The sequence below is a fragment of the Rissa tridactyla genome, chromosome 8, assembly GCF_028500815.1.
Source record: "Rissa tridactyla isolate bRisTri1 chromosome 8, bRisTri1.patW.cur.20221130, whole genome shotgun sequence".
Taxonomy (NCBI): Eukaryota; Metazoa; Chordata; class Aves; order Charadriiformes; family Laridae; genus Rissa; species Rissa tridactyla.
The window spans coordinates 34,360,547-34,386,329 of record NC_071473.1 but is presented as its reverse complement, the minus strand read 5'-3'; the positions used below and the strand labels follow the sequence as shown (position 1 = coordinate 34,386,329).

The window sequence follows — 25,783 nt, the reverse complement described above, 5'->3', positions numbered from 1 at the left end:
TTGTTCTGGGACCCCTTGAGCCAACAGACAAAAATGGGTTTTCTGGAGCTATTCAGTCTAGTAGAGGAATTACGTTAATAGGAAACATAATGAAAAAGTAACTAATTGTGCAATAGGTAAATATAAAAGCATGCTGTTCATCTGTTTTAAACCAAAAAAAAAGTTCACAAAGAAACCTAGATGCAATTAGAACTTAGATTAATTAGACTGTTACGAACACTTCACTTGTTGAAGTGTTTGCATATAACCAGAAACACCAAAAAAAAAAAAGCCGGAACTAATAAACAAAAAAAGCTGTCTTAAAAATCACTTGTTTTCAGGAGACCTATTCGCAATGGATTAATGTAGAGTGACTTCTTATCCATATGTTACACTTGTAAAGGTATACCTTTATAGAAAAATATATCAATAGTCCCTTACCTGTAGAATGACAAGTGGTAAAAATATATGATTTTCTTTATTTCCCCCGTTCATGCACTTTCTCACTTCTGTCTTCTGCTAATGAGCACGTTGTGAGAGAGGTGTTTTAAAATGTTTGCCAAAGTACCTCATCCTCTTTCCCCCATTTTCGTGGTGGATTTACAAGGAGGCTCTGTAAGAGTGGTCTAAGATTTTTTTAATGAAGTATTGTAAATGGGAAAGGAAAGATTCCACTTACGTCAGCCAAGTAAAAATAGTGTTTTCCTTCTGTTTGGCAATGACATGGATTATCAACTTTTCATTTGTTTATCATATTAGAGCAAGACATTACATTTCAGAGAAATTCCTCAAGGAATTAACCAATTTCCATTACTGTGATTCATGGAATTTATTGCTAAGCTTTGTGAACTGTGAATCTATCCAGCATGCCATAATTGCAGGAGCTCTGCTAATTGGTATGAAAACTACCAATGCCAAAAATTGGCATTCTATGTTAATATTAAACTTTTTACCTAGAACATTCAGCGTGGCAAAATCTTTGAAAAATTGCTTTTAGCCATTTCGCCACTGAGATACGAGAGGTAAGATGTACGTGTAGAGCAGCAGCTCGCAGCATTGTGTAGTGTCGAATGGGAAGAGCCTGACTCTGAAACGATCTAAGAAGTGTTGGTAGTACTATCTGATTTGGAGTTTGGCCTACACGATAATACTTTTAATTCCATGAATCACACTAATGGAAATTGGTTAATTCCTTGAGGAATTTCTGAAAAAAACATTAAAAGCAGGTTGAGAACACTTTAAAGCCAGTTGCACAGGAAGGGACCAAACAGTCAACACCTTGCTGGAGTTCTGTTACATATAACCCTGTTTTAATGCTTCCGGTGCACCTGTCAATATTTGTCAATAAGCATCAGTTTAAAGGGAAGCACAGGAATATGTGCTCTTTGCTTTTGAATAGGATGTCATACAGCTTTGGAAAACAATATATCTACTGTACTAAGGAACAGTAACTCCTGCCTGTAGACCAGTGACTCTTCCATGCTTTCAGCTGACAGTTCTGTTACATTCTCCAGTAGTGGGACAGATCTCTTTGGACACTTGTTGCTGTAAAGGAAATAATAATTTGCGTTTTGAGCTGTCTTTCCCTAGCAGCCCTTTACAGGCTAAGGAGAGACTCTTGTCTGAGGCCCCCAGGTTGAAAAGCATTATTCTAGACAGCGGGAAGACACCGTATGTTTCTTGAGAACAGAAAGGATTTGAGGAGGCTTTACTGATTTCTGTAACCTTTGCAATCCGAGAGCATATGCCCATTTTCTCATTGAGATACTTTTGTATCTGGATTTTAAAATTAAAAAAAAAATCATCAAAAAAACCCCAGTTTAAGTCTGTAACTGATTAACTAACCAAAGAAGCATAGCTAGCACAGAGCATTGGGAAGTAGGGGGTAGCGTCCTTTGAGTTTGCCCTAAAAGCAATCTGTAGGAGTCTAACTTTCCAAAAATAAACCTGTCTTTCTGAACTATTGTTCTGACTTTTAGACAATGGATTTGTTAGTTTGGTTGTATATTTAGGAAGCTAACCTATACTTAGCAAAATTTTATTTAAATATTTATAAAGTTATAGCTAGGTATTTATTTGCAATAACTTGAATTATGTGATTTATTTTTTTTAAGACTCGCATAATGGAAGTACTAGTATTTATTGAATACTGGGGTATTTGGTAGTTTTATTTGAGAATCTCTGGGATACATGATAAATGGTCGAATAACTATAAATGTAGAAATATTGTCAAAGAAAAATAAATCAGCAGTTCAGTGGTGAAAAATCCTGAGTCTAATAAAATAAGATAAACTTTTCTTTAAACATTGTATTTCTGTGCTATCTACAAGTGCCCAGTAATATTTTTTTCTCAAAGAATTCAAATAATTTTATAGTTCTATTCAACTTCTTTGTTATAGACAAACTATAAGAAAACTTACCTTTTTGTTTGCTTTATTAATGGGTAGGTTAATGTTCTAGATCCAGCTTCTACAAGATAACAGCTTGGGTTTTTTACTGTAACTTTTTAGAAACGATTGTTTTATTTTTCCTCAAAAAAACAATCTTATTTTGGTAGCATGTACTTACGTTTCAGTTACTCATACACTCCTTCCATAGATTTTTAGAAGTAGGTAATTGTTTTGTTTTCCTAACTTATTTTTATGGCTGTAATTCAAAAGACTGTAATGGATTTTGTTAAATTATTTCAAAATTGATAAATGAAACATTGCATTTCTTCTGGCTTTTGTTGTCAGTAACTTTCATTTTTTAATATATTTCCTCATCAGCTGTGCATGTTCTGTTGTATTTAATCAATCATCCGTTTCCAAATTTGAAGCTGTTGCTCATTTTCCTCCTGTTGACAGTGTTTCTTGCTGGATATTGTGAATGAGGAAGATTATTCATTGTTTTCATCTCTGAAATCCATGTTTTGTAAGAATGAGATATTAAAAAACATTGAGGGGTTTTGTGTATTAGAATCATAATGTTTATCTATAATATGGTATTATACCATATTATACCATATATGTGGTAGTGTATCATTACCTATGGTGTTCAGTTATTGTAAGACAATCCAAGAAGTGTTTCCTTACCTTTGTTTTCATTGTTCTGTTCATTTTTAATGCTGATTATTTTCCACAGGAAGTTACTAAAGAGTTCTACTCTTTCAGGTAAGCTTATCGCTTGTTTTTAAATATTTAGAATCAAGGTATTTTTACTGGAAAAAATGCAGGGGGAAATGCAACAAAATAAGTAGGATTAATTAGATGGTATCTTCTGCTCTGTTCACTGTGAATACAAATTTCTGTTCAGTTGAATTTATAACTTTTTCTAATTATTTCCCGCTAAGTGAATTTATAACTCTGTCTAGAAGCAAAAAAAACCGTCCTGAGGTGCCATTCAGTGATCATTCTTGAATGTCTGCTGCACATTTGCATCCAAGAGTAGACATGAGATTTTTAACTCTTGCTTGCAATCTTCCATCATAGTTCTGACTGTAATTAGCCTTATTAATTTCATTAGTAATTTATAGCTCAGTAAAAATTGCTTATATGCTAAGCATATGTTTATATTTGCTGACATAAGGAATACGTTTTTAGATTTTTAAAAGTTCGTCTTTATTGTCAGTATATTTTAAATTTGATTTTAAATATATGAGCACAAATAGAAATCATATATTCAAACATTGTAGCAAAATTTTTAAGGTAGTCTTAGGATTTTTTATATATTGACTTTGATATTTGTGTGTGATTATGCTGGATACAATTCTAATATATGGTGTTTCCAGGCGGTTTGGAAACAGGTTATTTTTTTGGTATAACACTGCTGAACCATGGAATGCATCTTACATGACCTAATACAGTCTTTTTTTAATCCATAATGGGGTAAAATACTGTATTTTTTTTCTCCTGTATGTGTAGATAATGTAACTAGAGTAATAAACTGGTTAAAATTAAGCACCGGCTGTATTAAGAATATGATATAAAACTGTTTGAGAGCTTTGTAAATGGAGAGGCTTTCCTTATGCATATTTTAACAGAAATAAAGCAATGTTTTAATTAACATTTATTATTTCAGAATATAATTTTTGGCATAATTTTCTGTAAACTCCAGAAGGCTATTGTAAGATGTTTCTTAATGGTATCTTTTAACATACAGTTTACTGAATTTTGCCAGAAATTTAATTTTGACTGAGACGTGCTTCTTTTTTGACCACTGTATCATGACTTCTTGTGAATCGCGTTCCACTATTGTTCCTGTGACTGTCTGTCTGCACTCTTCTGGTCTGAAAACCCTCATCTCCGTGTTCAGGACTGCGGTTCCTGAACTGGAGGTGGTAGGGAGCATTTGGGTCTCAAGTACCAGCTTACCAAGTATGGTGTGCAATTGTCAAACTCTGTAATCCTTTGTAGAAGAGTTTTGCCACAAGTTGCCAGGAGGCAGAGGGTGATTCAGTAGGGGGTTTTTTTTTGCCCCGTTTTAAAGATTTCATTTTAATAGCAGTAGAATGTACTATACAATATATTCTCTAGAATACAACACAATCCATTGATTCATGTTACAATTTAGAAGCTGAGGTTTTGTATAGCTGTAATTTACAATATATCAAAGACCTGAACAGAGTTCACAAACACATTGCTATAGATGGTGGATAACATGTTTCCCTGTCCTTTCTAGATATAGATAGACAGACAGACAGACAGATAGATAATAAAATCAGGTCATTTCACCGGCTATGCACCAACAATTTTCAGGACTTTTCATTTCTGTCAGTTTCTTTTGTCAGTTCCTCTCTGATCTTAGTGATCGCATGCAGCATGATTTAAACTGAAGTTTTTAGGCCACAAGGTGACAGAAATGAATTATTCATCAACTAACCAAAGGAGCATAGCTGGTACAGAGTACTGGGATGCAGGGGACAGCATTCTTCGAGTTTGGCTTGAAAGCAATCTGTAGGAGTCTTAACAGAAACCATTGAAACCATCATCTGTCTGTGCTTTAGAATCAATGGTTTCCCTTAGGGAAATGATAAGTACTCTGTCGATTTTCATTCTGCTTCCAAAAATATCTCCTACAGCTGGCAGGTAGTATTCTGCGTTTACTTTCTATAGAAGGGTGAACAGTACAGGTGTTTAGATGTAACAGGCAATTTTTGTTTCTCTTCTTCAGCAGATTAAATGTTTGTCAGGAATTTATCTCTCAGTTAAATAATGACAGAGCGGATTATGTCTTACTTAATTAGGTAAGTGGAGTTTGATATTTGAAAATGTGTAGCTCCCATGGAGAGCTGTGTCTGAGGTGGTCAATGTCGTAGTACCAGATGTGGACAGATGTTGCTCCATTTAGTGCTGCCAGACAGCAGCAGTGAAGGAATTTAAACTATAAGCCACAGAATAATAAATAATAATAGTACATGTTTCTAAAAGATTCTCTCGCCTAACAAGGGGTAGGATGCCTTCGGAAAGCCGATCCCAGTTATCTCGTTACCTGCAGGCTGCGTCAAAAATCAGTGCCTGGCAAGGCCTGCACATGCGAAGTTGTTAAAGCCGTCATAAGTGAAGTTTAAAACTTGAGAGTAAGAAAGCAGAATGTCTCAGAGTTGGATTTTTACGATGGATTATGTGTGTGGTTATGTACTTTGGCTCTAGAAATGTCTTTCGACATCTAGCAGGTATATCCAGTAAGAACTGCCTTGTTCTGCTCTTTCTCCAGGCCCCTCGCCCAGCTCGGGGCGGGAGGCGGCGGCTGGTATCGATCCCTCGGACCCGGCTGGACGAGGCAGCTCGTAGGACGGATGCTCGCGGAGGTAGGTGAGACACCGGAGGGCGTCGCAGGGCGGACAAGGCCGCGGTCCAGGTTCTGAAACGCGGGCGTTGCCTGGGCAGGGGAAGCGCAGTGCCTCAGAGTGCAGGTGCGCTTGGGCAGCGGCAGCACAGGACGGCGGCCACCGCCGCGCCCGGCCCGCTGGCAGCAGCCTCTTTTATTATTTTTTTAAAAAATGTATTTATTTTTTGTCCCACGCTAACCATTACTTTTTTGCAAGGCACCAAGAGGAAGCCCCGCCCGGGCCAAAAGCCTCCGGGCGGCGGGCGCGCGAGGGCCGTGCCGGGCGGTGCGTCCCGCACACGTGACCGGCCTCCGGCCAATGAGGGGATCGCGTGATGCGCGGCGGCGGCTGCGCGCGGGGGGTTGGCTGGCCAAGATGGCGCCGGGTGCGTGAGGGGTGGTGGCGGCCGCGCGGGGAGGGGAGGCGAAGGCCCGGCTGCTGGGGAGGGTCCGCTGCTGCCCCCGCTCCCCCCCGGGGCTGTAGGATGGTAAAATGACCCAGGGGGGGAAGAAGAAGAAACGCGCCGTGAACCGCAGTATCATGCTGGCCAAGAAAATCATCATTAAGGACGGCGGGACGGTGAGGCCGGGCGGGGCTGGGGGCGGATTTGGGGCGAGCTGGCGGCGGCGGAGCCCCGGGTCCCGCGGCGATGCGGGGGGCTGGCAGCGGTCGGGCAGGGGGCCCAGGCAGGTGTGGCCGGGCCCGGTCCGGCGCGGGGGGCGCAGGTGGGCCCGCGGGCCTCGGGCGCCTTTGGCTGGCGGCGTGCGAGCGGGCCGTGCTCCGGCAGCGGCGGCGGGCCGAGCTCCGGCGAGGTTTGTTTGTTTTATGCTGCGGGTTGCTGCAGTGCCGGTCACTTCGTTCCGGCACCCCTGGCTGGTTTGCTGGAGGCAGTTGTCCGCGAAACACCTGTCAGCCTGTCACGCCAGTTCAGGTCTTCTTCGTAAATGCTCTTTCTCAGTGTGGGCCGATTTTTAGGGCTCAGGAGCAAGTGTGCAAAACAGTGCTGTCTCAGGGAGTTAGGCATAGGTAACTGCAGATCACTTACGTTTGCCTGAGATCGTGTGGTACGTGTCTAAACCTAACTTTACATTGAAGATTATTTAAATGAAATGTGAAGGAAGAGCTGCACAATAGCCTGGGACGGTGCCGGCAGGCAGTTGGGCATTGTAAAGGGAAACAGGAAGCGCCGAGTGTGGTGAGGATGCAGTTCTGCTAGTGGTGCAAAGCCCGTCTGGGATGGATCGCCATCATAGCAGCCTTCCATCCACTCTGTTTCCATAGTCTGAGAAAGAATAGGTCAGCAAGGGGGACAGACTCTTGCATCAGAGAAGTCCCGTAAAGGCTGTCCAGAAGAAGTATTTTGCAGTTCCCTCCCACTATTTTGCTTCCTCTTAAATACATACACTTTAAAAAGAAAGGAAGCTGTTACGTGTTTGGGCTGCTGGAGCTTGGTTTTTCTAATTGATGAGTAGCATTACTTCCAATGTATTATTGCCCTCGGATTTTTTCCACCATGTAACATCACGTAGCTTTGATGTGCACTCTTCTAAATACAGTATCATTATTTCAAAGAAAGAGACGTCTTGACAGACTAAATTGCTGGTGGCCCTTCAGTTTGTCTTTTGGGGACAATAATGGGAAAGAGGGAGGTGTCAGAGTCACTGTAGTTGTTCATCGAACTGGTGACCAACTGTCTGGATTGCTTAGTGGTAAGAAGCAAAACTAATTCCAGTGATGGATGTTGGTGTTTTGCAGGACATGTTTTCCTGCTCTTTATAAAGATAGAAATGTATGAGATTACCTTGTACAAATGCTGAACACAAATATTTTAGAATGAGTAATAAAAGCAGAGTAAATGTTGTTTCTTATGGGACATGGTGCTTCAGAATTTCTCCCTGGAGCAATCATTGATTACAATATATTTCCAAGTGTCCTTTGTCTCTCAACTTTAACTTTCTTTTGCCAAGAGAGGAGAAAGGATATTATAGTAACTGCATTCAGTGATACTTACGGTGCTGCATTCAGTGTCTCCTGCCAGTTTCAGAAGCTGAGCGCAAACTTGTATGAGTTCTGTATGACTTTCAGTTGTTTTTAGAACAGTGGAAAAATGGGCTATAAACATTAGATGAAGGTATGTGTTTTAATGTTTGCTGAAATGTTTCATTAGCCTTCTGTGCTCAGTCATCTTAGTTTCTTTGCTTAACCAACGTGCTACGTGACGTTATGGAAACAATTATATGAAAATGGCCCACGTCTTGAATGGCTCCAACTAGCAAACCAGTAATTAATCAAGCATCTAATTTTGCAGTTTCCAGCCTTATTGGTTTATTTTGAAACTGTTCGACATTAAAAAAAAACCTGTGTGACTCTCTTTGCCAGCAAGAATATACAGCTGTTGAATGAGGCAGTGTCACAGGCAAAAAGAGTTGACGGATGTGGAACTTGAGTTTAATTTATTGTCACTTCTAATCACTGATTATGATATGGAAAGAAAAAAAAAAAAAAAAACAAGCAAAAGGGAAAACCTACCCATTGCCTCTGCAATGGCTCTCCTCCTGCCACAGGTTACGCTGGGTCCCCTTGGCAAGGCGGTGGGTGGTGCAGGAGGTTGGGTTGGTGCCTGGTGGTATTTTTGTAGTGTTCTCTTTGCAGCTTAGTAGCTGTATCACAGAAAAAAAATGCGTGATGGTGTGTGTACTCAATTGCGTGTTGTCAGATCCGGCAAAGGAGAGGCAGTAACACCAGTGAAGTGGTTTCAACACTGTTGTTCATTTTCCCTTCCTTTGTGACCAGTTTGAATTAATATTCTGTAAGATCATGCATTTTTGAAGCAGTCATGAAATGAATTAGGAGGGACACCCCTGGGCAATGCTGGAGAGAATTAGAGCTTAGTGCTTTATTTGGTGCCTTTTCCTTTCCAGCAGAGGAGCAAGAGCTGTGATCTTACCTGATACTTTTGTTGCTTTGATGGTTGTTCTGTTATTGTCAGATGTGTGTTCTTAGAGTTGCCTGGTATAATCGCTTTTTATCACAGGCATGACTGATAGTGCAAAGTGTTTGGTTAAAGACATTTTCTCTGTAACTAGAGAAAGGTGCGTTCATTCTTACAGTACTGTTCTGTGCCATAGATTTTGCCAAACATAAACAACCTCTGCTCCGTCTACGTGGCTGCAGAGAAGGGTTGCTATTACTCTGATTGGAACATCTCAGTTCCAGGTTGTTCACACAAAGGCTCCGTATCTTTTATCTCCAGGTATAAGGCCTTCTGATTTGGTTGCACTTAGGTTATCACATTACATTACACTACATTAGCCAGTTTGTAAAGCTCAGTGGGGCAGGTTTTTAGAGTAAGACAGGGCTGAACACCCAACACCTGCGCTGTACGTATTGGGGTAGGAAGGTACATCAGACTAGTACTTAGGACTTATGGACTGAATGCACATAATATATCTTACTGCACTGTAATGTAACCACCTATTAATCTGTCTCCCTCTTTCATCCACCTCAGGAGTATTTTTGCTACTTCATAGTTTAAAAATAGCTATAGAGGCGGTGATCTAAATGTGACTAAATTACAGCCTTTTTTATAGATAAGAACAAGTAACAGTACCTGTGATAAGCAAGCATGAGCAAGAAGAAAGCAAGGAAGTGTAACCCTAGTGAACTAAATGTCACTTGTGTTTGTTTCTGCCAATGTAATGGAAACATCTGATCTGGTTGCTTACAGCTGGATGACATGGCAGAGGGCAGCAGTCACCCGCTTCTCTGTCTCTAAAATCACCAACAGTTTAGCTCTGCAGAACAGCCACTGGTTTCATTCTGCTGTTTTGGGTTGTGCGTGTGATCTTCAGGTAGCTGCCCACAGTGGGACAAGAGCAGCATAGAGACTGTTGAGCTTGCATTTGCTGTATGTGAACAGAGTGGAGGTGCTTGTGACCGCTGGTGCTTGGGGGGACAGGGGTGGTTCCTGACTCTTGCCTCGCCGGGTGTAGTACCTTGGAGGAGTCACGGGCCAGTAACTTGACAGACATCTGGGGACTATGAGAACGAACCTGATTTTCTGTATCAGACTGGGGCAAACAGCTAAGGTTGTTACTTACCATTTGTGCAGAGCTGGATAAATTTTTAACCCAAAACTAAAATAAGGGTTGTGGGTGGAAAGTGAAAGGAATTGTGGGAAGTGAATATAATTATAGCCACTTTCTGTACCTATAAAGACTGGTAATTTACCTCTGTAAGAGAACAGTATGAAAAAATAGCAGAAATATCTGTATGGTCTGCCCGTATTTACTGGAAGAGAATTTAGGAAAGAAAAATGGCACAGTGCTAAGTTACTTTTGTAGCTCACCTTTTACATATTGTTATGGTTACTTTTGATAGTTATGATCTTGTCTAACGATAGGGGTGAGTGGCCAGTGTGGTTTTCTGTATTTATTTCCTACAGTTGTTCAAAAGGCTTATTTTTTTTCCCGTACTGGAAATATTGGAATCTGGAAAGAAAAGCTACGTATGGCTTGCATAAATCTTGTAATAAAAGAAAGATTCTAGTATTACCTAACTGGAACTTAAAATAGTGTAGTACTTGAGGTTGCAGGGCACCTCTGAAGACCTCTAATCCAACTACCCTCTCTCTTCCCCCAAACAGGGTCAACTGGAGCAGTTTGCTCAGGGCTGTGTCCAGTCAGGTTTGGGGGATGCGGATTCCACAACCTCGCTGGGTAGCCTGTTTACAGGGGTTTGTTTTGTTCGAGGTTTAAGCAGAATTTCCTGTCACTGACACCTCTGAGAATAGTCTGGCTGTGTTGTCTTTACTCCCATCAGATATTTGTACACATTGATAAGATCCCCCTCAGTCTTCTTGAGAAGCAGCTGTGGACCTTAGCATGCCTGTGTTTGCTCAGTATAAATGCCAGGTCTAATCAAATCAGTGCCCCTCTGTTACTAACTCACCTTCACACAAAGCTGGGAAAGTAGATGTTAAGGCAGCGCTTGTAAGATTAAAGAATGCCTATGAGATTTCTGATGAGTTATTCATACTACCTTCATATGAAAATAATTAGTGCACTGTTTCCTCAGTTTGCAAATGATGAACTGTGGCATGTTGTTTGACAGGGTAGCATTTACAGAGTATATGAGATGAGCAGGTTGTCCCGCCCATGCTGCTTCTGATTATGATAAATCACTGAAGAATTTGAAGTTACTTATTTCCAGTCTTACCCAGATCTCTTCCTAAATTTGAAGCGCATTGTAGCCAATAGGCCTGCTGTCAGTATTTGGGAAGGGGTCAGTGCTGTTCCTGAGATTCACTTTTCTGATGTTCATTGTTTCAGTTTTTCTTTCCTAATTAGGACTATTAAAGTTTTGTACGTAGCCATGGTGCCTTTTAGTAACAGAAGTACTATAAAGCTGATTGACAGAGCAGGTAATTCGACTTTAAGATAGCTGAGTGTGACTGCTACCATGTTTTGAAATTATGAAAACTTGATTTCCATGCAGCATTCTGTGGACTTAAGTATTTTTCTCAAGGAAAAGGAACTAGTTTTCTGAAGAAGTGTATGTTTTTGCTTTCAGTAGTATCCTTGTTTCCCAGACTGGCCGTATTAGTGGTTTATTTTTTGATTTGAGATGGGATCACACTTTGTATTCTGCAGAGGATTAAGACACTTCAGGATGTTAGCAGCAAAGGGTTAAAAAAGGAATTTCACTCAGTACCAGTTAGCCTGAATAACTGTATTCCAGTGTTTTGAGTCCTGTTTAATTTCTTAATCCTTCTGTTCATAGTGTTCAGATGCATTTCTCGTGACTGTGATAGATTGTTAGATATTTTAATCACTGTTTTTTCTCTGATTTTAGCCTCAAGGAATAGGTTCACCCAGTGTCTACCATGCTGTTATAGTGATCTTCTTGGAGTTTTTTGCATGGGGACTCTTGACAGCGCCCACTCTGGTGGTAAGTGATGCGCTTAAGCTTTTTCGTGCTGCATGGGAGATGGGCAATTACTGCAAAGGCACTGAGTGTCTTCTGAGAAAAACTATATATCATTGAGCTGCTCTGTTGTGCAAGTGAAAAGGTTTGTATTTTTACACGTAATCATGAATTTAAAATTATTTTGTTAAAGCAATGCAATGCTGCAGCATAGCTGTTTATGTACAAGTCTCGTAATGCTCAGGCTTACATGTAAATATTTTCTGACTTGAAACCAGTAAGACAGTAATGAAATTACCTTTCCTTTCAAGATGCAACAGAAAGTTGGCACATTACAAATGTAAGGACAGAAACACACTTGAAGTTTGGTAAAATTATGCAAACGTGTGTGTGTGGGTAGGGCGATCTTTGCTGACCTGGCTTTAAATGGAAGCTTCAGAGCACAGACCCTGTTACACCAGTCAAAGCTTCCCTATGATTAGCGAGACAGTCATTCCAGTATGTTTGTAACAAATTATTTTCTAAGGTAGTTGGTTGCTTTCCATTTCGATTTAATCTTTGAGAGTGACACATGCTTACAAGTTAAAAGGAAGTGAAGGCTTAAAGGTCTTCAAGCAAACTCCACCTAAAATGCCGTCTTGGTGCGTGTCCATACTCTGATGTTAACCATAAGCAGTGTCTTGGATATAAACTGCATGTCGGTCGCTGAATGGAATCCATCTCACATAACACAAGTCAGAGTGAGACAGGTGCCTATTTTAACCTGCATACCTAGGGTCTGGTCACCAGATTGAGAGGTGCTCCAGAATGACAGTGTCGCTCCACTCTCTCCCCAGCCCCCTGCAAGTGACACAGTAACATGTGGAGAGTCTGGTCTGAGATCATTTTCTAGGTTCTCTGTGGTCTATTTAGATTTCAGACACTGAAGTTGGATGACATGAATCCTTCCCACAGTGTTGAGAGAACTGAGGCCTCTATCAAGTAAAGCTAAAATCTCAAAGTACCTTCCACGTGAATTAAAGATTAAATAGATCATTTGTGGTGTATCTTTTTTTTTTAGTTTCTCAGTATTCTATGAAAGTATAAAACTGTGTGTCACTGTAGAAGTTGAATGCATCATGAGCAATATTTGTAGTTCATATTATGTAAATGACAGTGTTTGTTTTTCTTCTCCAGGTTTTGCATGAAACCTTCCCAAAACATACATTTCTAATGAATGGTCTAATTCAAGGAGTAAAGGTAAGGTGACAAAAGTTAATCACAAGCACAATTTAAAGTGAATGGTGGGAGGAATATAGAAATGGCTGCCAATTGAGAGAAACATTCAAGACGTTTTTCAATGTAGCTTTCATGGTATAAATAAAACGGGAATAAATTATTGCTAAAAAGGCAAATATGCATCATTTTACTTTTAGTAAGATGTTGCTTAGTCTGTACATGCTGTTTGGGTTCAGCAAATCAAAAGGTAGTTGACTAATCCCAAATGGCGCACATGGTGTTACAATTTCAGAATTTTTTACTTGGAGCTTGTGGCTCCAGTAGGGTATTTTCAATTACTTGCATTTATGTGAATTCTAAATATATAAAACTATAAAACACTGTTCATAACACTGCTAGTATGACCAGATCATTTGCATTTTGAATTTTATGTAGCTCTGAGGTAATAAATCTCAAATTTTATGTAACCAGAATGGGACAGAAGATCAGTAATGCTTGACCATACTGCCTTTGATGCATTGCGCTGTAGTCATCAACTTTAATAAAAACAGGGCCCAGCCCGCTCTCATTGTGGTACAGTCGGCTGTCACGATTCTAACCACTTAGTTCTAACTTGAAATGTTTTGTTTCATTTAGGGCTTATTATCGTTCCTCAGTGCCCCGCTCATAGGTGCCCTGTCCGATGTGTGGGGACGAAAGTCCTTCTTGCTGCTAACAGTGTTTTTCACCTGTGCACCAATACCACTAATGAAGATCAGCCCTTGGTTAGTAAATTTTTTCATACTAGATTTGCTGTTTCTTGTCAAGGTTGCTGTACAATGCTTATGTTTGTAGCATTGTTGATAAAATACTGTTTGTGCTCCAGGGAAGGTCGAGGCTTTTGTACTACTTCAGTGCAAAGTTGGGAGAACAGAGTCAAACTGAAGTAGCTGCCACGAGGCCCGAACGCCTTGGTCAGAATTCTGAGAGCCGCTGGGTTTGAGCTCTGTGCTGTAGGCCCCACTTCCCACTGCAGCACGTTCACAAAAGACATGAGAATGCAATCCAGTAAACTGCGCAGGTCTTTACTGTGGCTGTATTACTCAAATACTAACCAACTATGCAGAAATTAAAACCTACCTAGTGATAGCTAGTGCATGAAGTAACCCTTTGTAACCTAAAATATTGCTGCGATTTTATACTGTTGTTTCTCAAGTTTTAAAATCCACCAACTTTCACGCTGTGTGCAAGTTAGTAAGTTCTTAACTGGCACGTACGTTCTCCAGGTAGTGCATGAGTCAGGCTCTCAGTGCTGTTGGACTCCCCGCGCGCTGTGCCTGAGGGTGTAGCTGAACTAACACAGGCGGCACTGACGCAGGGCAGAGCCAGCGGTTCAGGTAGCTCCCAGGGCCTTTTCAGTTTTCTCTCCCGTCACACAGACTTCGTGGTTTCTTCATCCCTTTTCGGGGAAGTAGCTTGTTTCTTAGTGTAGATTAATGTTTGGAATGATGAGTGCTAGTGTCTGCAGCATAAAGATAAGGCTTATGTTGAGACCTCTCAGTGACCAGATTCCCAAGTTCCTAATTTGCTTTCAGTCATAGGCATCCAGTCTAAATTAATCTAACACCTCATTTCTTAGAAGTACTTAATCACAACAGCTTTTTGTAGATGTTACAAAATTATGCTGTTTATCTTTGTACTCGGTGTGCTAAGGAGGAATTACACAACTGTATTGAGACACATTCACATTGGCTTTATCCAAGTTTATCTTAATATTTGTCAGGAAAAGTTGGACAAGATGATTTACTGTTGAACTGTACTTGGATAGTAAATAGAGACTTCTTGTTTCTATTTAGCTGTTCTAATTTTTTTAATGTTCTTAGGTGGTACTTCGCCGTTATCTCTGTCTCTGGAGTTTTTGCAGTGACGTTTTCTGTGGTTTTTGCATATGTAGCAGACATAACCCAAGAACATGAAAGAAGCATGGCTTATGGTTTGGTATGTATCTCTCTTCGGCTCTGTTCCTGTGGTACTCAGTACTAAACACTTCAGTAGGTCAAGCTTTTCAAAATTTATTTTTGTTTCTTCTCTGGCAATTTGCTTTTAGTTTGGAGTAGAGTTTTTCTGTTTAATTGTTCCTGTCATCCAGTCCTGTCTCTCTTGAATACTCTGCATCTAACTTAAACAAAATACGACCATGTTAAAAGCTGTCTTTCAGATATCTGTCTGAACGGTTATTGTCGGTGTTAATGATGTAACGTGAGGGGCTTTAGTTACTCCTCCATTGTTTCTCACACCAGTACTACTCTGTCATCTTTTCAAAAATCTAACCTTTTGATCCTGGATAATTTTGGAGCTGCCACTGTATGATATCTTGACTACTCCTGCTCGTGTCTCCAGTCACGCTGCTGCACTTCAGAACTGAAGTAGCTGAGTCGCTTTTCTCTCTGAGTTCTTACAACGCGCCCCCGTTTCTCCATTGCCTCCTGATAACCTGCCAGATCTCGGGAGCCTTCGCAGCCCTGTGTATTATGGATTAGCAGAATTATTTGTTGCATTCAAGTTGCAGAATCCATTGTCATATTCACCAGGAAGAGCCGAACGCAATAGATACAGAACTAAACAGTTTCTTTCTGCCTGTAACATCAGGAATTGGGATCTGTTGAGAAGGTTCCTTCAGTTTTAAAGTTAACACCTTCCACAAGAAGGCCAGCTGGTTCACTGAGAACTACTTTCTGAAGACCAGTTGTACTGAGTTGGATTAACCAGCAGATTAAATTTAATAAGCCCTTGATACATCTGATTTTTTTCTTAACAGGAATCGCATATTTCACTAATATGAAGATTAAATACAGCCCATCACTTCCCAGAGATATCAGCATACTGTATAGCTAATTAAACCTAATTATGTCAGTACATGCAAGAGAGCTGTGAGCCTCACATTGCTGTCCAGTTATCAAAAAAAAATAATTGTTTTTCTTGAAAACTTTTGGCTGTCTGAAATACACAGCTGCTACGACATAGTCATGGGGAAAAAGGTTCCTTTTAATCACTACCTGATTAAAACGGTTGGGCTTCTGAAAATGAGGAAAAGTGGGTGATAGTAGTGTTGACTTCTTTCATTGAAAATCTTACCAGCTGTTATTTGTTCTAGGTTTCGGCAACTTTTGCAGCAAGTTTAGTTACCAGCCCCGCTATCGGTGCCTACCTTGGTCGAGTCTACGGAGACAGCTTGGTCGTGGTCCTGGCTACAGCAATCGCCTTGTTAGACATTTGTTTTATTCTTGTTGCTGTACCAGAATCGCTGCCAGAGAAGATGAGGCCAGCATCCTGGGGAGCACCCATTTCGTGGGAACAGGCTGACCCTTTTGCAGTAAGATATTTAAATATGGGATATTTTGTTACTTGTAAAATTTGAGGGAAAAGACTGACATTTACTACATTTCAAGCTGGAAAAACAAAGCCTGTATTTTTTCAGGTTTAACCTTGAGTTACTGCTCGTGCTTTTGCCAGTGATCTTGCTAAACACGTAGGAATGTTTTGGGAGTGCCCCATAACAGCTTTGAAGCTATTAACTGACGTGCTTCTCAGATTCTTGCTAGGTACGCTTTTCTGAATATGAAGATTAAATGTTTTACTTTTTTCTCGCCGTAGTCACTGAAGAAAGTCGGCCAGGACTCAATTGTGCTGCTAATCTGCATAACAGTCTTTCTTTCCTACCTCCCAGAGGCAGGTCAATATTCCAGCTTCTTCCTATACCTCAGACAGGTAAATTAACATTTTGATACGGATGTGAGCAAAAGTAAACTTTTAGGAAAAGTTTTCAGTATTGCTGAATTAATACAGAAAGTATAGATAACTAGTGTAACTTAAAAGTTTCCAGCAGCTGACTGAAGTCCTTTTGCTGTTCCGTTTTTCTATTTAGAGAGAGAGAGAAGGATAAATGAGTTATAAACCAATTTATTGTATTTTGTAATTATTTGCACTGTTCTTGGACTACAAGGTTCACTATGCTAAACTGTTGGGGTTTTTTATTATTTGAGGGAACCATTTACTTATTTTCTTCTTATTCCCCTTTATTTTTGTACACTTTCTTGATTTATTTAAAACAAAACCAAAACAACAACTTCTTTCTAAGTTAGGGAGGAGTTGAGTAATATCGGTCACCTGCATTGTGTGTTCCCCCACTGATGTTTCTGACATCGTGACACACGGTTTACAGTTAATAATCACATTGTGGTTTTTTAATACAGATAATGGGATTTTCATCGGAAAGTGTTGCAGCATTTATAGCAGTCCTTGGGATTCTTTCCATTATCGCACAGGTGAGTTACTGCTCTGGGTCTCATCGATTCGGTAACTTTGGAAGAGCTGACTCACCGTTTCTGTAGCTGTTTCTCCAAGTCCCTAACAATTGATTAACACTCTTACCTTAACCGAGATCAAAAAACAGCTCACCAACAGGGGGTGGTTCATCAATATCCAAAGTGCATTGTGTTGGGAAAACTAAAGGCTTCGTGCATCAAGGGAGATTGACAGTTTGTTCATATAACTTGCTAAATGATTGCTGTGGTTTTGGCAGAGGTTCCTGAATACTTGGCAAATTAATGCTTTTGGGTAATTTTACTTGGCTTTCTAAAATTAATTTATTTATTTGCATGTATTTAACATTTAGAATAAAAAATTCTGATAGTTCTTGTTTATTTATTTTTTTTATCTGGATATATTTAACATTTAGAATAAAAGGTTATTTTTCTTTGATTCCTTTTTTTTTCATTTTTTCCCCCTCTCTGCCAGACAATAGTTTTGAGTTTACTGATGCGGTCCATTGGAAATAAAAATACTATCCTACTGGGCCTAGGATTTCAAATACTACAACTTGCGTGGTACGGCTTTGGATCAGAGCCATGGTATGTAAATGCTACTTTAATATCTGAATGATATGGTGTTTGTCTGCATTTTATCCTTTATCCAAGGGAGACACTGAAGTGCGTGTACGTGTGTATACATACGCTCCAGAGCAGTTACTTTGAGCGTGTTTTTTGCAGGATGATGTGGGCAGCGGGCGCTGTTGCAGCCATGTCCAGTATAACTTTCCCAGCTGTGAGCGCACTGGTTTCCCGAACGGCCGACGCTGACCAACAGGGTAGGTTTTGCCCTAATACTTTGAATTCTAGTCAAAGCATAGCGCGGAGGCGGCCACTGCAGGGAGTCGGCCTCAGCCTTTGGCACAGGGCAGCCCGTACGCCTGAGCGTGCGTCACACAATGTTAAAATCCAACTTACTTGGAAGTTGCAATACATGCATAGGACGTTTTCTGGCACAGGGGGAAAACATTCAACAGGTCCCCAACAGCAGCAAAATTAATATGCTGATTATTTTCCTCACTTTTGACAAAAGTTTGCTTAGTTGTCCGGGTTGCGTACAGGGCGCGCTCTCCCGTGAGCCAGCGATAGCAAGGCTGCTGTTACATGCAGGTCTCTGAATGAGCCCAGCGTGGGAAGCACCGCTCTCTGCCTACAGGCAGCTGGAAATAAAACTTGGCTATACTGTAATGACAGGTTTTTGCACCCCTTGTTAATTGCTACCCGTAGTGCAACACTGGTTAGAGACACTTTCCTGCTTGCATCGGTTTCAAGGTGAAGTGAATAAAGCCTTACTGAGCTGTTCATAATCCATTAAAGATAGTTAATTCTGTATGTATTAATATAGGTAACAGTCTGTTTTACTTTTCCCAGGTGTGGTTCAAGGGATGATAACAGGAATTCGAGGACTCTGTAATGGTCTGGGACCAGCACTTTATGGTTTTATATTCTACATATTTCATGTTGAACTGAATGAACTCCCCATGCCTGAATCGCCATCAGGAGGTAGCGTGGTCACACAATACCACTTACAACAGGTTTGCTGCTTTCACTTACTCATTCCAAACCACAGAAATTAGGAAGGGATCATGTGCCCACCCATTCTTCGGGGTGATGCTGTATTACATTTTGTTACACTGTAACTGCAAAGGAAGCCTGTAAAAAGAGGTTCTGAAATCACTCTTGGGGAGGGCTGTTGATCTGTTTGGTTTTAACTAGACGTTATGGTTTAGTTTAACTTGTGAAGAGATACAGCTGATAGTAATTAGACAACTGATGACCCTTGTAAAGAGAACAGATTGAGGGAAGGATGGACTAGTAACTACAGCAGCCCACTCTTCTCTTGTCTCCCTGACATTGTTTTTACCTTTCACATGTTGTACTGTTTTGTTTTATTGTCGTTTAGTCTTTTAACCAAGCTCGCTGCATTTTTGTGGTTCCTACTAGATATTAATTTGTTGAGGAAACTCAGCAGCAAGAACTTGCATGAGATAAAGAAGTTTGGCAGGCATTGCTAAGAACCGTACGCTCCCTCTCCTCAGACTTGGGATGGAACACTTTCCACATGGGGACAAATACCGTATTGACTCCTGTAGCAAGAAAAAGTTCTTCCCATGCTTGAAATTTGTGTAATTAGCAATTGTAGTCTGTTAACGTGTGCCTAAGGGTTCATTAATACTTAGTTGTTGTTTGTTACTGTTGTTTTCAGAATTCCATAATTCCTGGACCCCCATTCTTATTTGGAGCGTGCTCTGTGCTGTTGGCACTACTTGTTGCCTTGTTTATCCCTGAACACACCAACCTGAACGTACGATCCAGCAACTGGAAGAAACACTGTGGCAGCCACGGCCATCCCCACAGCCCACAAGCTCCAGGTGAAGCTAAGGAACCCCTATTGCAAGACACAAATGTATGACAAAAATCTAGAAAGATCTTTTAGACTTTTTTTTTCATCAGCAGTTTGGGATACACATTCCAGTTCCATCAAAAATGTCATTTCTTAAGGTAATCTTAAGAAGTATCTTTCTGCATGAAGTTTGTAGGAATTAAAACAACAAAAAGGATGTTTCTCCAAAGATGTTGCCATTGAATGAATAATTTGCTTTTAAAAACAAACTGTTACATACTCGTCTCTTGCCATGAAATACTGTTACTACTAAACTTTACATTCTAGTTCAGAGACAAGAAGGAATGGCGTCACGGCATGAGCATGTGTCCTTCTGTTTCCTTACGGTGGTGAGCTTTAACTCCAGTCACGCTGAGTCCCAGTGGGGCCCACTCGTTTTAACCGTGTAAAATCTTGGGTCAGACGATTCAAAGCCTTAATGTAAATGTACTCAAGTAGGGAGAAGGTGAATTGGTATCTTTATTTTAAAAGTCATATGGCAGATGTTTTTTTTTAAGTTTGTACTAATATAAAAATCACATGAGCACGCTTGCTGAACAGTAAAAGTTATTTTTATGTAAGTGCATTTACTCTTTCTATTTTTGAATAAACGGTAGTATCAAACACTTGTTTAAATATTAAGTGGGTGTTTTGAGCCTACAAGTTTTAATACCGGCTCTAAAACTCTGCTTTCTAAGTACCGTTTATTATACCACTATACTTCGGATGTTTGCGTAATCATAAAGGACCTCAAAACTTGAATACACAGACTGAAATATAAGCTGATAGCCTTGAATATGTCCGTGTGCTATATAGTGGCCTTTGAGGACTGTCACAATAACCCTTTTGCATTACAGAGCTAATGTTTTAGTCCTAAATTTTCAGGACCCTTAGTACAGAAGAGAGCTTTATACAATTACTGATGTGAATTTCTCTAAAAGTGTATATTTTTGTGTCCAGTTGTATTATTTAAGTGTTCCTTTGTATAAATTTGTGTATAAAGTACTGTATAGGTTTAAAATGTTTTCATCTTGTGGTTATTGCTTAATGCTTTTTTACCTTTGAACATTCACCATGGTTGACCAAGAGCAGGAAAAAAATACATATGTAAATATACTGTTAATAAAGTTAAATATTTTAATGAATTTTTAAATAATTGTTAATGTCTCTTAAGACCTTAATTGAAGTTTCTGCCTCCCCTGGGCTGCAGTGGTGTGGGGCTTCCTGGGCCCGCTACACTTCTGTTTCATGCAGGTTTGAATAGGACGGGGAGATGTGGAAAGCTCTCCCATCTTAATTACCAGCTTCCTCTTTGACAGCAGCTTACAATACTTCTAGATAAATAGATTTACGTTAATTTACACCTACTAAAACTTAGCTAGAAGTAGCAGCGGAAGCACAGACCTTCAGCCAGGGTGGTCCAGTAGCACCGCCTTGGGTGGGGAAACGAACAAGCTGGGAAGAAAACTCCAGAAAAAGGTAAGGTGAATGAAATAGTATCATTCTGGCACTTACCTCAGCTTGGAATTTCAGTACAGTGGAGATGTTGGGTTCATACTCTTAAAACATTACTAAGCAGAGGCTTTGATAAAAAACATTTAATATTGCCTTTGAAACGTACACGTGCCAAAACAAGTGAATATACATTAACATGGTGCTGATTTATAAACAAATATACACATTTTGCACTGCAAAACAAACCACTTACTTAAATAGACAATCCTCTGGATGCACTTAGTTACTTAAGGTAAAAGGTATGAAATATCATTAACAGCAAAAGTATGTAAATAATCATTTAAAAAGTGTCTTTTGTATATTACAAATACTTGCATGCCCATTCTTTACTGGGACACCAACTAGAAGGTGGCACCGAATGAAGTTGTTACGTGACTCCAGCATCGGAACCCGGGCAGCAGAATGAGCCCAACAGACTCAGTCCCCCTAAACTTGAGTGTCAGAGTATCTTACATTTCACACAGCCTTACCATTAGTAAAAATTAAGTAGCTTTTAGCTGTTGTAACACTTTTCAATAGTTAACTGTTCAGATACTTCTCCTTAAAACCTTTTTTTTTTTTATGCGTGGTGGCCAGTAGAGTATAATACTGACAGATTAATAGAAGAGTTGGGATAACCAAGAATGAGAGTTTTAAATTATAATTTTATACCTTCCATGAAATAATTTAGCATGTTTAATATTAAATATATTTGTAAATCTGTATGCAATTCAAATAAGTTGGTTCTAAATTAAACAAGTTTTTAAAATCAAAACTGTCAGGGAGGATTAGTGAGGCAGTCGTGCTAACGTATGAGCTTGACCATTATTGACATCGACAGCTTCACCCTGTTCTCCAGCACTTCCCATTTGCACCAGCCTTTCTCTGAAAGGCATCAAGAAAGTTCTCGGAGAGGAATGCTCTCCCGCAGGGCCTGCTAGAGTGCACATTTCAGCTGTTACACAGCCACACTTGTCAGTTCCGCTAACAAAAAAGTCAGTGCACTTCAGTGGGTTTTTAGGCAGACAAGAGTGTCTCCCGTGTGCTGAGAATTCTGCACAGCCCCAGTGGCGTAACTACAGCTACAGCTGAGGCTGCATAAAGCTTCGTCTTTTCTTTAGGCTCAAGTATCCTGAAAAGTCATCCAGGTCAGTCAAGGCATCTTTCTCAGAGAAAACAGATTCAGACTTATAAAATGATGTCAGTTCACATTGATACTTTACTAATACATTATCACAGGACATCCAAAAGTTGCCTAAATGGTTAAAAGAGCGCTCTTATTTAAGAGCCCCGTCTACTATCCAGGAAAATAAGCCGAGGCTGGTGTTACCGCAGCTTTCGGTGATGGCTGGGCTTTTGCTGTTAAGTAGGGTTTCAGATACTCTGTAGAACAGCAGAAACAAGATACTCTTCTTAGGACCGTAACTATTCCTTTAGGGACATTTCAAATAAGGTTGTGTTTTACTATTTCCATACATACCTGAGTTCACTGTGTTTTGACTGAGCCCTCGTAAAGGAATGCTGTCATCTTTTTTCTTGAAATACTTTGAATCCAGCCCCAAATTATCACCACTAGAAAAAAAAAAAAAAAGGCTAAATAAAATTTAAAACAAATGTAGTTAGTTAGCAGCACATTAACACCAAGTGGATACAGACTCATTCAGAAAAGTCTGGAAGTGGAACTACTGCATTCATATGAACTTCAGCATTTGAAGGTAAACCAGCACTGAATAAGTTAAGAACAGTCTAGAACTAATTTTCTGATTGACCCATCACCTGACAGCCTTAGATCTACCACCAGGAGGGACAACAAACTTTTGTTCCTTGTGACCCACTCCTGAGAGCACGGCTCTTGGTTTGTTACCTACAAGCCATGCTTAGTGACCAATTACATCTGCCACAACTTAAAATTCATTAACACAGTGATGGAGAAAGGCAGATCTCGGAACTAGCTTTGGTACTGGAAATGTTTTGCTCAGTTCCAGACACACATAGAAGACAAATGGCTTGATAAAAATAATAATAAATAAAACCCCCCACTAAAAACGCAATACATGACACTTAACTTACTTCTCCTTATTTGCTGGATGAGCGGCTGCAGTCACTGCTGGGACATCTGAGCAGCGAGTCATTTTTGAAAGCTGCGTGTTGAAGTGAACCTGCAGAAAGGTAAGAGTTGCAGTTTAGAGACAAAAACTCCAGCCACGAGGGTCCCAGTGTGAACTATCGGGGGACCAATGTTGCTGTTCCTGGCACAGCACTTCCGCGCAGCAAAGCGCGCAAGAAAAAGCAACCTGAAGTCCAGCATTAGCTATTACTAATAGTGATCGTGTTCAGGACGGGGAGTTTAAGAGTACTAGGATATACAGTAAACATCCATGCATTTTGAGAAATACTCAAAACATTAAGCTTTGCTGTTTTATGTTATCCCGTTCTTAAACGAATAGAAAGGTCAAAGTGCCTGCCTTTGGTACTGGACGCTGGGAATTGACATTTTGGTTGTGTGCCGGTTCCGGAAAGTTCTGGAAGGCATACAGAGGAGAAATGGGATGACTGATTCCTGAGCTGGGAAAGGACGGTCGGTCAGGCTGTAAGAGAAAAAACAATTCCTGAAGTAATTTTTTAGAAAGATTCAAGATTCAGAAATTATCAACTAGCCACAATTAGAAAGCTAACGCTCATTTGAGTCTTCCTGATGGGAAGAAAACAGCACTTTCCCAAGATTCACATTCTTGGGGAAAACTTGCAACTTCTATGAAGTTAGATGAGTTGAACACTCTTAGCTAATAATTATAAGCTCACAATAAGCTACACACCCTGTAACTGATTAATATATTAAGTGTATCTAGCTATAAATCAGGGACCCCTTTGCATGAATACACCCCTCCACTACTGAATAAGCAGCTCATCAATTGCTGGGTGGCATTACACAGCTGTACACAGGGGACAACACCAAGTAAGAACCAATAAGCCATGGTATTTAACAAAGATAGTAGGTAATGTTTCTTACTGCTTATTTTCATGTTTCTAAATATCACTAATAAGAGTATTCAAATAGTACACTTACTTTTTCAACCTATACAAAGATAATTAGTATGTAAGTGAACCTCACAACACAGAAATGGTGCCTTGTTTTTCCCTTCCCTCTGCACTTCATCTTTTCCAAGCTAATTCTGCATTCCTCTGTATTTTAATAAATAAGAGCTTAGAAAACTCTTGCTTAGAAGGCCAGAGCATCAAGTAGCACCCAACAGGGTATTATGTTATTAAAAAAAACCCAAACCTAACCTAAACAAACAAAATAAAAATCCACACCCACCCAAAACTATAGGGCCCAAACAAGATGAGAGCACTTTTGTTTTTTCTTTTAGGGACACACATTTCAGTAAATGATGACTAGATCATAACCGTGTTATGTATAGTTGTGTCTTACCATGCCGTGAGGCGAAATGGCAGCCCTCACACTAGCGTGTGTACCCGCAGAAGGCTCCAGCTTCTTGGCCATCTGAACTTCATTCAGCTGTTTGTTTAACCATGTGATTACTGAGGAGATGGGGAGAAAAAAAAAAAAAAAAAAAAGGTCAAGCTGTTTAAAACAGCAAGTAGCCCTTCCTCAAAAAAAGTGAGAGCTTGGTGGGCTATTTTTCCTCCTTAAGCACAAGCATCACTAGAACCCTGGTTCCATGGAAAGCCTTTTTGCTCAAGCTTCCTCCTCCCCTGCACGTTCCCTCCTCCGGAGCCACCCCCCCTCGCACACCCCCAGCCAACCACAGGTGCCAACTCGCAGCTCTCACCTGTTGCACACCTGCTACAGACAGAAGCTGATTTTCCATAAATTACCATAATCGCAGCCCTTTGCAAAAAAGGGCACTGGTAAAACAATGAAGTTACTTCCATTAATTTTCAGTAGCAGCCACGTCACTGTGTCATTTTTATGGCAGAAGAAATGGAATTGTACAAGCCTACCATTTTCATTGGTCTTCAGTAACTGCTTACTTTCTTCTAATTTTTGTATTGTTGTTTCTAGCTGTTCTTGGAGCTTGCTAACCTGCAATATTCCCATAATAATTATAACACCATCAGGAGCTACTACTAATTACAAACTGAAGAAAAAATATAATATAAATAAATAAAAAGGATCTATGAAGTTCTAAAATTACTTTGAGAAGTTTGAACACAGAGTTTTACAAACGCAATACAATAATTATTTTAAAATAAGCCCTACTTTTAGCTAGGGTTTCAACAAGATGACAGCCACAAACCTTTGCGACCTTAATTTTTCTCTGAGTAAATAACGCAAGAACTCGATGCAGGGGAATCTACTTAATGGAACAAAAAGTTCACTCTGTTCCTGTCCTTGCCTCCTTCACCAACTGTCACACAAACATGCCCTCTAAAGGATGTCGATCCATCCATTATATCGTTTTGTACTCTTAATACAATTTTAATTTTCTTCCATATGGATGGATGGCTCCTACAAATCAGTTTAACATGAAAAAAAATGAAACGTCGATGACACTTTTAAAAAAACACGTTAACTAAGTAAAAGAGTATATTCTATTCCACGGAAAGATTTAAGACCTTATTGCTGTAAATAAGTAAGTTAAAATACACAAAAGCCAACCCACT

At 40.0% G+C, this 25,783-nt stretch overlaps 2 protein-coding genes across 3 annotated transcripts in view; one reads left to right on the top strand and one right to left on the bottom strand.

Moving 5' to 3' along the window:
• The first annotated feature begins 2,419 nt into the window (after positions 1-2,419).
• Positions 2,420-20,284, top strand: MFSD14A (major facilitator superfamily domain containing 14A). Of its 2 annotated transcripts, XM_054212891.1 has the most exons (13): positions 2,420-5,203; positions 5,674-5,767; positions 11,642-11,737; positions 12,890-12,952; positions 13,568-13,695; positions 14,794-14,908; positions 16,065-16,283; positions 16,565-16,678; positions 17,164-17,235; positions 17,708-17,820; positions 17,959-18,056; positions 18,649-18,812; positions 19,484-20,284. In XM_054212891.1, the coding sequence occupies exons 1-13, from the start codon at positions 5,172-5,174 to the stop codon at positions 19,688-19,690; spliced, it is 1,515 nt and encodes a 504-aa protein (XP_054068866.1). In that variant the 5' UTR covers positions 2,420-5,171; the 3' UTR covers positions 19,691-20,284. The 2 variants fall into 2 exon arrangements, with proteins under 2 accessions (XP_054068866.1, XP_054068868.1); XM_054212893.1 differs by lacking the exons at positions 2,420-5,203; positions 5,674-5,767 and adding an exon at positions 6,162-6,367.
• A 477-nt stretch (positions 20,285-20,761) lies between these two features.
• The window catches only part of SASS6 (SAS-6 centriolar assembly protein), a 14,336-nt gene continuing 9,314 nt past the window's right edge, over positions 20,762-25,783 (bottom strand). Inside the window, exons 12-17 of the mRNA XM_054212894.1 lie at positions 25,121-25,202; positions 24,588-24,697; positions 23,620-23,742; positions 23,225-23,313; positions 22,635-22,726; positions 20,762-22,537 (exon numbers count right to left, since the gene is read on the bottom strand). Of these exons, the coding sequence (XP_054068869.1) occupies positions 22,452-22,537; positions 22,635-22,726; positions 23,225-23,313; positions 23,620-23,742; positions 24,588-24,697; positions 25,121-25,202 (582 nt within the window). The 3' untranslated portion in view covers positions 20,762-22,451. The remainder of the gene's footprint in view (positions 22,538-22,634; positions 22,727-23,224; positions 23,314-23,619; positions 23,743-24,587; positions 24,698-25,120; positions 25,203-25,783) is intronic.